Below are 17,880 nucleotides of genomic sequence, written 5' to 3'. Positions count from 1 at the left end.
CAATTTCTTGCTCCAGACTTAGATATCTACCATTTCGGAGACTCACTACCATAAGCTGCTTCAGACCCTACTCTTTAGGATTGATTTGTGTATCTGCAGGTAACGTCCCATGGGGACGATTATTTAAAGCCATCGAAATCTGGCCTAATTGGATCTCAATATTCTTTATCGTTGATTCATGTGAGTCTACTCTATCAGTTAGTTTTCCAGTGGACCCTATCACTTGTTGCATCATTCCCTCAAGTTTAGCAAACCAATTTTTGTGTCTCACAGTCTGTTGTTGTTGAGGCTATTGATAAGCCTGCTACTGATTTTGTTGGTTGTAACTCTATTGCCTTTAGTAAAGCACCACTTGGCCTTGTGGTCGCATAACCCCAATAGTATTGTTGTTGTTGTACTGCTGCTGAGCTTGTCTATATTGTTGATTCTGCTGACCCCAATTCTGACCACCTAGCCTCTGTCCCCTATAGTTGGCCACATAATTCATGTTTTCCTAATATTGTTGGTTATCACCTTCCGCACTCCATGAGCATACATATGGTTGATTAATGCATGATGTAGATAAGCCCCCATTAGTTGCATCAACTAAGTGTACCGGTTGCTTCTGGCCTAATTCATCAACCTTTTTGGTGAGGATGCTCATTTGTGTCAGTAGAGTGGCCATATTTTCAGCTATGGAGTTAGTCGGGTCTAAAGTCACTAAGTGAACCACAGGAGTGATTGGAGTGTTTCTTGTCGTCCATCCTGAGTTTTGCGCCATCTTGTCAAGTAGCATCTTGATTTCTCTAAATGTTTTGCTCAAAAATGCTCCACCTGCTGAACCATCAATATTAGCTTTCAAGTTATCTGCCAAACCCATGTAAAACCTCTACCCTAACATTTTTTCCGGAATACCATGATGTGGACACGTAACCAGCAGACCCTTAAACCTCTCCCACGTTTCTTGTAATGTCTCTGTTGGTTTCTGTCTTAAGTTCAATATCTCATCAATTTGTTGAGCAGTCTTGTTGGGTGGGTGAAATTTGTTCACAAATTGCTTGAATAATTCCTCCCAAGTAGTGATGGAGTTTATAGGGAGTGAATTAAGCCAAGTCTGAGCCACTCCCGTCATTGAGAATGGAAACAACAACAGTCGTATTGCTTCCGGTGTCACGTTATGTTGCCTCTGCGTGGCACAAATGGATAGAAAATTTTTCAGATACTGCTGAGGATCTTCAACGTATGACCTAGAGAACAGTCCCTTGTTCTACAACAAATGTAGCATGTTATTTGTGATTTGGAATGATTTTACTTGTATCTGAGGGACTACAATTGCAGTTGCTAAGTTGTCAGCAGTGGGTTGTGCCCAATCATACAATGCTACTTCTGGCACAAGCGGCACCACACCCTAATTGTTTGGGTTATCCCCATTATTTCTGTTGTTTACTTCGTCTCCCATGTCTGGTTCAATTAGTTCTGTTGAGTTCTGTTGTAGTTTGCCTTTCTTGTTTGCATGATTCAATGCCTTGAAAACTTTCTCAGGATCTGATAATGCTTCAAATAATTCACCAATTCTTGAGGATTTTCTAGGCATGCACCTGTAATACCTAAAACTACAAACGTTAGAATTTCAATATATTCAGTTTAAATTGAAGAAAATTGACTACACTAAGAATTTTTGCACTTCTTTTAACTGCAATTAATAACACCGTTAATTCCCTGGCAACGACGCCAAAATTTGATCACGCCAAACTATGCCTTATAAAAAGGACAAAGCGGTCGTTGCAAATATATTCCGTTTAACAAGTCCAGAGTCGAATCCCACAGGGAATTAACCTATCAATCACATCTATTGGACTCATAGAAATTCACGTATTCAATCTTCGAAGATATTTAAGTAACAGATTGGATGTTTACTAACTAAATATTACGTAATAAAAATGCAGTAATTAATAACTAACTATGAACGATTTGTAAACAAGAATTGGAATGATCTAAGGTTCTGATTTCCCCTATTATCGGAATCGTTTCCGCTATGTTTGCTATAAATTTGCCTAAGTCTTCTCTATCTATCATGAGCACTCTGACTGTCGTAACTCTCTCCCAAGTAATTAAAACAATATACTAGACATATTCTCCTAAATTACGCTAGCTAACTTTAAGTTCAGCTCACTTAGATCGCACTCAAGGTTTCGTTATCCCTAATCCCACCTTTAAACCATTCGTATTGATCCCTCAAATACGTTAGGAGTGATGATGTTCAACAACTACCTAAATATGCACTCTCACAAGTAATGCACACTAAATAGGAACAATTAATTGAGGACACCTTCAATCAATAGCAATAAGCATATAGTTGAACAAATAGAGAGTATACTATGGCAAATCTATATTAACGTAATGAGAAAATCATCCTTCGACAGGTTCCATCAAAATCCTAGATTATGAGTTTAGCTACTTATACTCATAGTACAAATATCCAAAGTAATTTGCATAACTAAATTACAGAGTAAGGATAAAGAGATGTAGAAATTAATGAATCTAACTCCCAAGTAGTGTTCCACAAGCTATTCTTGCTTCCGGTTGCAAAAGTCCTTCAAAGTGGCATTTTTGTGTCTATTTATATGTTTGAGACAAGCTCTCAATGTGTAGATCAACTCCTAGTCAAGCCGGGAAGTAATTAAAACCTTTAAAACTCAGAGTGGGCCTGGCGTCGCCTGGATAATGCCAGCTTAAGCCTCAACCTGGCTTTAAGCTGGCGTCGCCAGGCTAACGCCTGGCTAGGCCTAGCTTTAAGCTGGTGTTGCCAGGCTAACGCCTGGTTGGTCTTGGCTTTAAGCTGGCCTCACCAGGCTAAAGCCCGGTCGAGCTGGCTTTTACCCGGCTTCTCCTTTTTACCGTTCTCCATCGCACTTTTGACGTTTAAGCATCCCTTTAGCTCTACTTTTATTTCTGATGCACCTACACATAAAATAGAGTCCATTACGCTCAAACAAAGTGTAATTTAACATTAAAGCATGTAAAACGCAAGGAATAAAATGTGCAAAACCATGAATTATAGCCACACATCAAGTAGCTACAATTGAGTTTAACTATGTTTGCATTATTGACCTTCATTTGCCCCTTCACCATCTGATTGAGTGGCCTTGGACTATATTTTGACATCCGCTTTTGAGATCTATAATTTTTTATTTGAAGGAGCCACTGCAAACTAGTAAAGATTGTTCGTACAGTTGAACATTCAACATGTTTGATTGTTTGTTTCAAGTAAAATAATCAAGTCGGGGTAGTTTTGATATTTTTTAAAAATTATGGGGTATAAATTATATTTCATGATTTTAAAAAAAAAAATACATCCAAAGATATTGTAAAATTCATAACCAAACACAACTTCATTTTCATATTAAATTTTATTGAAATTCTATATTTGAAAAAAAAAAATCTTGAATTTTATGTCCAAACGCCTACTTTATCTATGGTGCAAAGTTATAAAGATTGAAGGCACTTCTATTGTTTTGTTTTTTCCTCATTTTAGGTAAGCTATAATTTTAGAGTCTACATATAACAATATCATTGTTTTGGTTTAATGACCTATTATTATAGTATTATTATTTGGTTCCTTCAACGTGAAGTTAACTCTCAGAGATTTTTATACTATTATTATAGTATAAAAAGCAAAACATTTCTTTGAGAACCTTATTGACTTGAATTCTATTCAACAACAACAAAGTTTGGATTTGGAGTGGGTGGCTCCTTGAGAGCAGACGACAACTAATGTGAAGTTGGTATGAAGTTGGCAGTTGGAATTTTATTTTTCGAGATTCAAACTTATTAATTTTGATCATATATTTATAAATAAATAAAATTAATATATTTAAAAACTTTGTAAAAGATACTACAAATCATAATAACTAATAAATCGAAGTATTTAAAAGGCATATAAAAATTAAGGTGAAAAAATAATTCGTTTGGTGACAAATATTATAATTAAAACATCAATACGATGCAATACAATATATAACAACCATCCAAATAAGTTGTTTTGTGGCGGAGCTAGCCATTTTGGGGATACTTGTAGACTCCATGTTAAGGTGGCAGGTCATTTATACAATAGACTATAGAGTGCCATTGAAGCAGGGCGGAGAGAGAGTAGAACTTACATGTTCAGTGTAATTAAGTAGTTTTGGTCCAAACTATGTATTTATCTTATGAAATTTATTAAACATGTATAAATTATTAATTTAGAACTCAAAAACTTAAAAGATTTAGCTGGCGTTTGGACATAGATTTTATTAAAACTAAAAAAAGAGTTTTTGAAGTTGTCTTGAAAATCTCACCAGTGGAGTCTGGGGAGAGTAGAATATACGCGGACCTTACCCCTACCCTGGAGGGGATTGAGAGGTTGTTTCCGGGAGACCCTCGGCTCAGAAATAATAGATCTGTGACAACAAAATCCGAAAACTAATATCAACAACGTGAGAGACAACAAATAAATGGAAAAGCAGTAACACAAATATTATGTAAAAGTGTGAAACATAACATAAATCGCTAGTAGGGCTAGACAAAACGATCGCATAAACAGACAATGTTTTCCATTTCTTTTTAAAATAAAACCAAAATATGGCCAAATGAAAACTTAGAATCCGAAACTCATAAGTTTCATCGAAGCAAATAAGAACTAAAGGGTGGAGTAGAATGTGTCGTTTACTTTTAGATGCCAAAAGAATCTCTGCATTGGGTTTCTTACGAATTTATTGTTGTCAGCCATTGAAGAACTAACAATTGAGTAAAGATAATAAATGAAGTTTGCATTGCATTGAAGCTTTTGTAGAGTTCCTACTATAAATGAGACTGCAGATTATTTATGGAACGTTTGGTCTGCATGCGTGTAATTAAATACTCCCTCCGGTCCAAAATAAGTGATTTTTTGGTCTTTTTCTTGTGGTCCAAAATAAGTGCTTTTTCCAGATTTCAAGAATGAATTAATTATTTTTTTCCTACATTGTCCTTGGAGTAAATAGTATTGGAATATGTGTTAGGAGTATTTATATGAGATAGTAAAAGTTAATATGGTCAATTCCATTGTTAATTAATGTTAAAAGCTGGATTTCTTAATTTGTGTGCAAACATCCAAAAAATCACTTATTTTGAACCGGAGGAAATATAATTTAGGAAGCCTAATTATACTCTTCAATTTCAAGAAGACGATGAGTCGATGAGAACAGATGGTAAGATACCTGGTGTAATTACCAGGTTACTTTTCAATACCTATGAGTAATACATAAATTATTGTTAATATTTCTAATACATATATATATATATATATATATATATATATATATATAAGCACGTAATTTTTGACTCGCACAACTTTTAAAAGTAGTATTTTTAAAAATATTTACTTATTTTTATTTTAATAGGATTTAGCCTATTTTTCACTTTTAGTCTAATAGTAGAACATAAAATTCGAAAATACAAAAATATTTTTCAATTTTATCTTTTATCTTTCTATTTAAGTTAAGGCCATTAGTCTTTTGTAGTAATATTAATCTAAGTTTGCTATCATTCTAATTAACTTTTCTCTGCTTTCATTAAAATATATAATTTTTGAAAAATGATGGTTTCATATCAATATAAATTTTATGTTATTTAAAGTCAATTACTAGTATTCTAGTAGTATTTTGCTATTGATTTTTAGTCTTTGAGCCCAATTTGAAAACCCAACAAGACCTAGCCCATTACCCCCTTCTTCTTTAACCCTTCTCGAACCCTTCTTCTTGAACCTTGGAAGACACACCCTAGAGAACAATGAAAAAACCCTAGCTTCATCTTCACCCCAAAAAACCTAGTAGCCCACCCTAAAGAAGAAGCAGCTCACAGTCGCCTCCTCCACGCCCAAAACTCGCCGGAAATCCTTGAACCTTCATAGCCGCTGCCTGTCACCCCACTCCCTCCTCTCAAACCCGTCGGAAATCCACACTCACACCACCACAGCGCCGAAGAAGACCCCATCGCCGCCGCAACTCTCTTTACCTCCAAACCATAAGCAGCCGACGACCATCAGCCTCTAACACGACATACACAGTCGTCTCCTCCTGAACAGCCGCCGCCGAAACTCCACTAAGAACCCTAGACAGCCGTCCACCGCCAAACACATCGAACAACCACCCTCAACACTCCCTCCTCCCATCAGTAACCTCACATCCATCGACGTGAGAAGGCAGCAACAAACGGGAAAATAGGGGATCAAGAAACAAGAGATCTTTTGTAGTTGCAAACTCAGATTTTAATTTACTTGAAATTACAGAAAATATATATATAAAAGAGCTTCTATTTCTTCATTTTTGATTCTGGTTTTGGTATTAAAAATCACGGTATTTGCTTGAGGTTCGGAAGTTTGCTGATTTTGGTTAGTGGTTTGAAGCTCGTTGTGGTCGAATTCGAGTTCGTCAAGGTTGCCGCATTCAAGGTTTTCGGTCCGGATTTCTATTCATACGGCATTGCTAAACTGACAAAGTTCTCTTTGAGGTCTTTTTCCCACCCCTTTCTTTAGTCAATTAATGATGTTTTGATGTTCTATTTGGTGCTTGTGGTTTGATAAAAATCTCCATTGAGTTTGTCATGGCTTTCAATTTAATTTTCCTTGTTTGCCTATGTAGTGCCCTCACTTGATACTAGTATATTGAAATGACTAATTTGGAATTAAGATACAAGATGCCTAAAATAATTTATGGTTCATGGGTTGACTCGGGAATGAATTAAAGCAAAACAGTGGTTTGGGTTAAAATGACATTAAAGTAAATGTGGAATGACGTTCTGGGTTTTACATCGGATGTGATTGTCGTTTGAGCTTTGAATTATTTATTTTACCATGTCATTTTATTCAACTGAGTTGTAGTTTGAGTTATTATTTTGTTTGACACTTTCGCTGGGAGCATGTTTAGGCCGGCCACACCCGGGTAGGCAAACTTTAGGATGCTTTATTTATTTTCAAAGATGAGAGGTCGTTCCCTTAGTTGAATTTATCCGGGGAATGCCTCGAAGGATTTGTATATTTTTATCCGAAGTATGCCCCGTAGTATCATGTATTTGGAGGCCATGACGAACTTTATGAAAGAGCATAGTATATATTAGTATATAGGATTTTACTTTAACTTTTTATTTTTATTTTTATTTTCTTAGGTAGGGACAACTTCGAACCTCTTCTGTATTAATTTTAGCTTTTTGTGTGTTTCTATCTCAATCTGAATATTTTAAAAACCGACTTGATCAAGTATGCAACCGTACTAGTTACGGGACTTGGGGAGTGCCTAACACCTTCTTCCCGAGTCAAATGAACCCCCTTACCCGAATCTCTGGTGCAGATTTAGTTTTGGAGTCTCAAGTTTTTTGAAAGGAAAAACAAATATTTTTTAGAAAAAACGATGACCTGACACACCGAAATCAAATGTCAGGTGGCGACTCTGAATTAATCCTTTTGAACACAATTTTTTGTCACTGTCTAATTGAAAATCCTTTTCAAGCTTTACTAAATCTTTTTATTTATTTAAGAGGGTTTAGTGAAGGTAGTGGTTAAAAAAGGGGGTGTGACAATATATATATCACACATTAAAGCTCATTTATTTGTCCAGCTTAAAACTTATTTTATTTTATTGTTAATTTTGTTTTAAAACAATACTTAATTATGTAATTATACTTTGTAACCAAACATGACATATGTAATTACATTGTAATTACATTACACCAAACAAATCGATCTAAATAATTATTATATCATGTAGCCTTTATATTACATAATTATTACGTAATTACTAGCCTTTATAATTATTGAAGTAATTACACCAAACCCAATTAGCAGGTGTCCATACTCTTAAAGAAAATTAAAAACATGCAAATTGTGACAATATATATATATATATATTAAAGCAAGAAAGTTACCATATATAATTGACATTATGGTTAAGCCAAGTGGCAAGCTAATAAATATCAATAGTTTATGGTAACTTTATTTTATATTTGACTATTTTAGTTAAATACAAATATATATATATATATATATATATATATATATATATATATATATATATATATATATATATATACGGAATTTGAATTAAAAGATAATTTTGAATTTATAGATAAAGTTCTAAAATTTAAATTTAAATTAAAAATAAAATTTATCTTTTTTTTATCATGTTATCATACTTAATTCGGTTAATGATCATATGCAATCATGTTAGGAACTTTTATTATTTTTTATAATTATTTAAATACTACTTTGCCTCTAGCAAAAAAAACTACTCCATATAACTATAAAACTCTTTCACATTTAAAATCTTATAAGTATAGTTCTTTGAAACACTGTAGCTAGATTTGAAAATAAATATAATATATAGGGCACACGTCTATGTTTATCTAAATAACAAAAAAGAGTTTACAAAACCAAATAAAGTTTACTTACATATATAATAAAGTAAACATACATGCTGGAGAAAGAAACATCACAAAATTAGTTAATATTAAAAAAATAAAGTTGTTTCTTTTTTCTTCTTGTAGAATATTTGTTTGAAAAGTCAATTTGCACAAATGGACATCAAACAAATAACAAAACTTTGGCTATGGAATTGCTATCATTAATTTTAATTTAGCACATTCAAGAAATTGAAGAGTATAAGCTGAAACCCCTTCATTTAGCTGTAGTCAAGCCAATATTGCAAGGGTATACTATTTTTTTCATTGAAGAATATTAGTTTTGAATCATTAGATTATGTGAAAGGTTTTTTTTTCAAACTCAACAAGAGATAAATTAGTTTCTAATTGATAGTTTCTATAGCGACTTTTAAGTATAACAAAGAGTATATATAAAGAAAAAATTGGTATAACGTGATATATATTTTTTTTAATGTAAATAAATTATTTCAATTTTTTTTTGTTTTTTTTAATTCAAAGATAATAAAAAGATAAGATATTTTTGAACATTAGTAGGGAGTTTTAAAATTATTATAATAGAAGTTATATGATGGATAAACTCAAAAATCGAAATCTTATGGAATATTTACATAATATCCGGCCATATTTATTGTTTACTTCTTATAACTAATATAAATAGATGATATACCGACAACACACGGTTATACACATATTATATATGGATTATATATAAATAACACATCATTCAATTTTTTAAATTTAAGTGGTCGAGTGAGCACCTATTTAGCTGATTAGATAAAGCCAAAAGAAAAATATGAAATAATTTCAACCAAAGACTAAGAATATAATTAAAGTTCATATGTAGACAATTTTTATTAAAACTCATCATTTTATAGTGAAATAAATTAATTTTTTGTAACAATAGAAATAATGACATAAAAAATAAGATAAAAGAAAATAAATATTGAAAAAAATATTAGAAAAATCTAGAAACGAGAAATAAAAGATGACAACAAATTTCTTCTTATGTTTCATCTTTGTTGAGTATAAAAAATTTGAAAGTTAATCTCATCAATTTCAAATAATTTTTTTTTTCAACTCAAATACATAGATTATAAGATAAGAATATCTTTGAATTTTTTTTTTTTTTTACATTATGTGTCGTTTTTAAAAAATCACTATTACTAACAAACCCATATGATATTTGAATTTGAATTGGAATGCAATTTGAGTAGTTTGCATTGAGGTTATGCCAAGTATGGTGTCGAAAGATAAACTACTCGACAATTTTAAGACAATATATGTAATGTTTTATAAAAATGATCAACTAATTTAATATTTAATAATTTAAAGAGAATTTTTGTATATATAGGATATTAAAAATTCAAATTCTGGGTTTAGAGATATCGATAAACTTAAAGTGGAGTCATACTGAAATAAATCCGGCCAAAGAATCATTTAAATTTTTAGATAGCCGATTAAATTAAATTTTAAATTAAGAATAATATCTTCACTTGCATCATTATATAGATAATTATTATAATAATATATATAAAGTTTTAGAAATTGAAATTTCAAAATAGAAATATTTTTTGAAAGATAAAATCATTCCAACTAAGAGTTCAAGTCGTAGTATAAGAGTCACGTCGTAATCAAAGAATCGTTTATACCATGTCAACCTTTGTGCTTTTCCATAAATATGAGTTACTATTTCACTTTGTGGCTATTTTTAAGTTCCAATGACACCAATGAGAATAGTGCAAAAATAAAATTATCACTACGAGAATTGAGAAAATGTTAGTGTTTTTTCATATGGTGTTTCTTAATTAATATCTGACGATTATCTATAATTATTTAGAAGGTTTAAATGTTAAGGTTATTTCCATATAATTCAAATAACTCAGATATTTAACATGGTTAATGTCAAATATCGAAATGGATTAAAAAAATTCACTAGCTAAAGAATTTTTTTATATTTTTAGATAGCCAACTGAAATGAGTTTTGAATTAAGAATAATATTTTCAATTACATTATTATAAAAATAATTATTATTGAAAAATAATGTTTTAGAAACTGAAATTTTAAGAAAAAAATATTTTTTAAGAGATATCAACACACCAAATAAGAATTTAAGTAATAGTAAATATCGAAAGAGTCATTTATTGTCTCAACATTTGATTGTTTTGCCATAAATATGAGTTATTATTTTGCTTCCTGACTATTTTTAGGATCCAATGACACCGGCAAAAATGATAAATTTTTTTATGTAATTAATATCTAATGATTATCTATATTTACTGAGAAAGTAAATTTTAAGACTATTTATATACAATCAAAATAACTTAAATATTTGACATGATTAATGTCCGCGTATCCACGCGAGTACTAATACTAGTTTTATTTCAAGCAGTGTTAAAATTGAAGATACATTTCTAAGAGGAATTCTTGAAAGCACAACGCTTGATTTCCTCAATCAACGCAATGAGCTGCAAATGAGATGAACCACCTTCTTCAGTAGCACCCTTCAACTTTTGTGCCATTAACTTAGCATTTGCTCGAATTTCCCTACTTTTCTTTGAGTCACACATCAAACACTTGACGGCAACCTCCAATTTCTCTTTTGGAACCACCGGACTCGACACAATAAAACCCGAATTCCACACATCTGCTCCGACTCCGATTCCAAGTCCAAGTTGCTCCAGAAGCTTCTCACTATAAAAATTCTCTGAAAATAAAGGCCATGTAATCAATGGTACACCTACTGTTAATGCTTCTAGTATTGAATTCCAACCGCAATGAGTCAAGAATCCTCCAATTGCGCGATGTTTCAAGATTAATACTTGTGGCGCCCAACCTTGGATAATTAATCCCTTTTTATTCTTTTTTACAATATTTTCTTTTAAATCATTAGGCCACCAATCAGAATGATCGTTCTCGCCGTCTTCTTGATTTTTCTCCTGCTCTCTTACCACCCAAATAAATGGACAATTTGTAGCCTCTAATGCTAATGCAATTTCCCTAAGCTGATCATTGGAAAATCTCACCATGCTCCCAAAGTTAACATAGAGCACAGAGTTGGGTTCTTGTTTTTCAAGCCAATTCAAACAATCACTGTAACCTTTCCAAGTTTCAGAAGAGGAATTGGAGTTTGAAATTTCTTTTGAACTTTTTACACATTCCAGTTTGTTGATAAACAGAGAGAGGGGGCCAATGTGCCAACCTTTTCTCCCTCTAACTTTTTCATAGACTTCGGCATAACCAGGTTCGAGCTCAGAACAAGTGTTATGAATAATGCCATAGCTACGAAGTTCAGCTTCTAGGTTTTCATTTACCATCGGACTGAAACCAGTCTCCTCAATAAGGAAATCTTCTATTTCTGAGCGTTTCATTTTGATCTCGTGCGGTAAGCCAGGGATCAAGAAACGCTCAGAATCCGAAGCCACTTTCATATGAGGTGTGTATCCCTTAAGAAAATGCCAGGCACATTGATGAATAAAATTTGCAGGTTGAAAAGAGTACCTCGGAATTTTCAACTCCTCAGCTAAATCAACAGTCCAAGGAAAAAACATGTCGGAGACAATGCATTGAGGATTGAGCTGCCGAATTAACTGTTCCATGGGTTTTTGGAGCAGCGTAAAGCCATAACATACTTTGCCAACTATTTCCATTGAAGGGCTAGCGATAATATTTTCAACTCCGTCCGGTAAGCCGGCTTCATCTGCCGGAAATTTAATCTTTTTGACGGAGATTTTGCTGCCCAATTCGAGACAGTCTTTATCGACTGAGGATTGAAAGAGGAGAGCATTTTTTGGAGTGGTAATTATGGTGATCTTGAAGCCTCCGTAGAAGGCGAAAAGTCGAGCAATGTGTACTATTGGTGTTATATGACTATTCATAGTATATGGAAGGAACACCACATGTGCCATTGCCGCCGGTGACTTACAGTGATGACTGTAGAAAACGAGTCACAGAACAGAAAGGCTGGGAGTAATTACTGGTTACTGGTTGGGACTTTGTATTTTATAAGCAAATAATGCAGCTAGCCGGAAAAGGAAAACATTATAGTACTAAGCCAGCTTTTGCCCATAGATTCCAATATTTGTTTTGAAAAATTTGATTTAGGCAAAGTTTGGTTCGAAGATAAAAATTTATTTGGACATAAGTTTTCAAATATATTTCACTTTTTTTTATGAAAAAACATGAAACATGACTTATACCCACAAGTTCTAAAAATTATCACAAATACCCAACAAAACCTTTATCAATAATATTCATTATATTATCGCAAACTATAGTCTTGAACATAAATGAATTTGGTACAAAATTATCATTTTTTTAATAAACTACATAATATACTATCAGATGACCGAGAACACGAAGCAGTATTATTACAAAATAATAAATGGTAGGATCTTTTATAAACTAGAAAAGTTTGGGAGAATTTATAAAAAAATATAATAGTGATGTTTTGGGTCAAAACCAGCTCTTGAATTGGTTTTGGGATTTGGGTTTTGAAAATTGCCAAAGTTTAGATAAAATCTATGATCAAACATATATTTGTCAAAAAGATCGGCAAAAAAATGTGGCCAAACGAGTCCTAAGTGCAAAGATTATTTTATAAGCAAATAACCCAGTAACTTGTGTCTTGACCTTGATTTAATACTAAAAAGTTCTTTAAATATACAAGAATATTTAGCTTGAAATCCATTTCGTTAGTTTGGTTGTTATTGTATATTAACTTGATATTGCTATAAGAATTCAAGGTGCGGGTATCCTAATAATTTTGGTTCAAATTCTATATTTATCTTTAAAAAAATATTTAAATGCTCAAATTATTAATTTAGAACCCAACAACTTAAAAAAACTAAAATTTTAAACCCAAAAACTTTAAATTCTGGCTCCGTCTCTAATAACACTCGTAAACTTAAAATCCGCCTCTCATAACTACCAATGTGGTCAGAAGTTGAACAGAATCTTATAAAGGGGTTTGCAGTCATACAAAAAAATTGCTGAATTTTGGAAGTAGCTATCTGAATGTGCAATAAATGTCGAGACGAGCTTCCAAACTTCGAAGCTCAACTCCAGGTAATCTTTGTTGTCTTTTACGCTGTATCCCAAAAGTTGAAGCTGAATGCGATATCTGAGCTTATAATTAGTGTCTCTGTCACCCCTCAACATAGATTTAAATGTCTTTATCTTCCCAAAATTTCAGCACCAAATCTGTACAATACTTATACTATTTTTTGTCAACACCTCAATAAGGAGTTTTCATCTTAAAAATTGTTTGGATGAATTCTGATAGTAGCTTACTTTCAATGTGCAGTAAATTAATATTGAGACAAAAGAAGCTGAAATTGGGTAATTTTCAGTACTTTTATATGATTTGCAACAGGCTATGCGTGACACGTGGTCTGGCCCATTAATGATTTTTGTTATTTAAGATGGAATGGTACTAGGACTTTATTCTTACTAAATTAAACTACATATTTTAATTTTGAATATTTGTCATGGGAACGCGATGCATAAGTTTTATATTCCTACATAAAAAATGAAAGAAATAAAAAGGAAAAATAATATGAAAAACGGAAAACTACAAAACGAAACTAAATTATTTCTCTAATCTTTCAAGCTTCTTTATTTTCATTTGAAACAAGATCCGAAATTCAGAATATAGTTTTTTCACATAATATTATTATTATTATTATTATTATTATTATATAATTAAGCACAAGGAACAGACTTATTCAAATGCAGATTAATATATAACATCGCCGTCCTTAGCTAAATTAGATGAGGGTGGTTTTGTAACGTTCGCACTTCGCACCATAAAACTACAAAAGAAGTTTTGTAACGTTCGCACTTATTAATAAGTCCGCAGAATTTTGCATGGCTGGAATCAGACAGTGGGCTGTGGGCTGTGGGCTGTGGGTAAGAGAAGAGAAGGTGCAACAAAACTGTAAACAAATTTACTCACCGCATTCCCATGAATGTATTAATGTTAGTGCACCAAGCCAGGTATACCATAATATTGACAGATTATAAAATAATGCATTGTGGGACCCCTAGTATGTCATTTGAGCACGTGGCTGAGGGACGGTATCAAATGGACGGGTTGGGTTGATTTTGGACGGGTAAAAATAGCTTGAGTCAAAATGACCCGTCCGAAAGTTACTTGGACTAAGATGGATTGAGTCAAGATGGGCTAAACTTCGGGTCATAGCCCAACCCGCCCAACACTTTTCAAGCTTTATTTAATGTGTTGTCTTCTTATAAATTGTATAAAAAAAATTTTTAGTCATATATAATATATCAAACAAAAAAAAATTACTAATATATTTTGGCAAAGTTACTCATAGATCAATTTGAGCTAAAAATTGGCTCAACTTTAAATGGGTTGAGATGAGTTGGATCAGAATGGACTAAGTTCGATAAATTAGCGGGTCAATAATCAAGCCAACCTTGGACAGGTTGGGTGGGTTATTTTGGGCTTGGGCTAAATTTGACAGCCTCAGTGGTCAATATAAGGTCCAAATACATTTGACTAATTTCTTGTAGAAACTGAGATATGTTTTATGAGACATTTTCACAAACTACTATTGTTTAGTGGTTATTAGCTAGTTGTAGCTACTATTTACTATATTACTTCCTATAGCTATGTTTTCATGTTTTTTAGAGTGTATTCGATGTATTTAAGCTATTGTATTCATGAATAAATTAGCATTTCTCGGCGTGAAACAGGGGATTACAGCTAGATAGATTATTGTATTCGACTGTATTCACGACATGAAACAGGGGATTACAGCTAGACAGATTATTGTATTCGACTGTATTCGATTGTATTCACGATATGTATTTGTGAATACAATAACATAAATAGCGCAATTCATGGGCTATTCAGTTGTTTTTGAATGGATAGTGAATCAATTAACATAATAGACTCCTAATATAACTCAAACTCAATTATAACACACAAAATTTATATTTCCAATTATAAAAAAGACTCTCAATCTAAAAACAACCCGAAAACATAGCAATCTTCAGAGAAATTATATAATTACATTGAATACAATTAAATACATAAAAATAAATTGAATATATGAAGTATAGCAGGTCATCTATAGTGCAAAAACATATGAATACATACTGCAGATACATTTGAATACATATATACATCTGAATACATAAATTATATTAATTAAAAACATATGAATACATTCATGGAATATAGAGAGACAATGAATACAATGAAATACATGGAATACAACGGGATACATTGAAATACAGTGAAAAAAAAGACAATGAATACAATGAAATACATAGAATACAACAAGATACATTGAAATACAATGAAAAAAAAGGTAGCAGACTCTTCAAGTTGCTCAGCCCCGAACTCCGTCGTCTTTGTTCAAGAACAACTCTAATGTCGTCTCGTCAAGAGGGCCACGATTCTGATTCGAAACTCTCAAAATTTGGCGCAAAAATGAAAGAAATTCCTTATTTTCAATAACAGGTTGTCTTCTTTTGTTAGTAATTGTGAATTTGGTAGATAAAGAAAAGCAGCAATGAAGGTGGTGAGAGGCAAGAGTTGCAGTGGCCATGTCCAGATTTCATTACAAAGCAACGGCCATCAGAATGGGGTGGATCTTTCTCTCTAGGGCTTGATTTTGACATTGATTTATAGCCCCAGCCCACTGACAATGAAAATTTTGCGAGACAATGGAGATGAATCAGTGGAGAATAGTGGTTGTATTCATGGAGAAAGACTGATGTTGAGAGAGAGAGAGAGAGAGGGGGTGGAGAAAAATCTGAAAGAATGAGAGAGAAAAATAATACAAAGAGTATTTTATGGCTTAAGGGTAGGAGGTAATCATAAATAGATATTTGACTATAAAAATCAAAAGATAGCTATGGAATATAATCTTTTAAAAGGGTATTTATTTAAAATAAATAAGGTATCAACCTTTACTATAGGAAGTAATTATTCCATATTTTATTCAGCATATATTTGACCAGATCTATCAGAAATAGTCTCTTTATGTTCATAAAATAGAATAAAAATGCATACACACTATCCTCCCAAAACCTCGTTTGTCTTGTTGTATATTTGAACTATCGTTGGTCTTGATTTTTCCTCTACTCTTGGCATTTAGATACGAAATTTCCAAGACAATGACACTGTAAAGAGCATGAATATACTCTCCTTTGCCGCCTATATTGCTTCTGAATTATATTTTTATCTTGAATTAAAACACTCATTATCTTTGTATCCATGAACTACAAGATAGATAATTTGACTTAGCCATTCCGTTTCAATTTGGTTGACATAATTTTTTATTAGTCCATTCTAAGAAATAAATATATTTTCTATCTAAAAATAATTATTTTAAACTTTTTATTTCTCCTAATATTAAGCTTTTATAAGCATAACTAGGGGTGCACATAGGTCGGGTTGGTTCGAATTTTGCAATTACCAAACCAAATCAATTATATCGGGTTTTTAAATCTATAGATCAAACCAAACCAACAAAAGTCGGGTTTTTCAATATTGGGTTTTCTCGGGTTTCTCGGATTTTTCGTTCCGATAAACTTGTGCTCCAAACTATATATAGCCGCCATCACAAAATTCTAATAAATTCCTGCAGCTATCTTGGAGTACAAAAAAGAACAGGAGGACCATGCAAATATAAAAGTCTAAAATTATACACCAAAGAAGGATCATGACAACAACACCTTGTGGGGTCAGGATCAATTTTATACGGGGCATTTTCTTGAATGAGCATGTTGTAACATGTTGCTTGAGCACAACAGGTCTACTTGAATGACAACCATGGTGGCTATTGTGTTAACCAAACAATGAATGGCAATAGGTGTTAAGGAAAAATTACTCCTTACACAATGCAAATGTCTTTTTTCCAGTAAATATTAGAAAAATACTATATATCAGGTATTGGATCTTGATATGTCAACACACTGTGTTCTAATAAAACATTAACAAGCCAATGAACTATTCCTGAAGGCTACAACTCCATACATTTCCATATCAGTTCTACTAAGTCAAGAGAAAATTGAATTAGATTTAAACAATATCGGCCATTAGGAAGTAGGCAGAATGAGAAAATTATCACCAAAAATATAAACTGCATATCATATTGCACTCTACATAAGAATTATCACCAACTTTTTAAGAGTAGACATTACACCCAAAAGTCCTAAAAGATAAACAAAAAGAGAATATATTAAACTCTAAGAAGTTGGGCATCTTAGTAGATATTACAACCAGAGGAGCATGTTTCCAAAATACTTGTAAAGGCATAATGACCTCACTTCCAAAAATAGTCATGAAACAAATTGTAGTTAATCATCCTTCTAATCAATCCTCAAAGGTGGGTCTACATATTCCGGAAAAGAAGAAGAAGAAACAATTAACATATTTAAATATTAATTAATGTAAAAAAATAACTATACTCATT

At 32.3% G+C, this 17,880-nt stretch overlaps 1 protein-coding gene and 1 non-coding gene across 2 annotated transcripts; one reads left to right on the top strand and one right to left on the bottom strand.

The window, feature by feature from the left end:
* The first annotated feature begins 890 nt into the window (after positions 1–890).
* Positions 891–997, top strand: LOC138874226 (small nucleolar RNA R71). The gene has a single exon (XR_011401270.1). It is a non-coding gene; the product is annotated as a small nucleolar RNA R71 (small nucleolar RNA).
* A 9,833-nt stretch (positions 998–10,830) lies between these two features.
* On the bottom strand, positions 10,831–12,349 carry LOC104222149 (nuatigenin 3-beta-glucosyltransferase-like). Its single transcript, XM_009773341.2, has one exon. The coding sequence runs from the start codon at positions 12,334–12,336 to the stop codon at positions 10,843–10,845; it is 1,494 nt and encodes a 497-aa protein (XP_009771643.1). The 5' UTR covers positions 12,337–12,349; the 3' UTR covers positions 10,831–10,842.
* Between the last annotated feature and the right edge of the window lie 5,531 nt (positions 12,350–17,880).

This window comes from Nicotiana sylvestris, chromosome 7 (genome assembly GCF_000393655.2).
Source record: "Nicotiana sylvestris chromosome 7, ASM39365v2, whole genome shotgun sequence".
NCBI classification, from domain to species: Eukaryota; Viridiplantae; Streptophyta; class Magnoliopsida; order Solanales; family Solanaceae; genus Nicotiana; species Nicotiana sylvestris.
Note: the sequence above shows the minus strand (reverse complement) of the source record. Positions and strands in the feature narration are given on the sequence as shown.

What these genes read in the sequence shown, in the direction of transcription:
- LOC104222149 (XM_009773341.2), bottom strand. Translation starts at nt 12,336, where the DNA reads ATGGCACATGTGGTGTTCCTTCCATATACTATGAATAGTCATATAACA.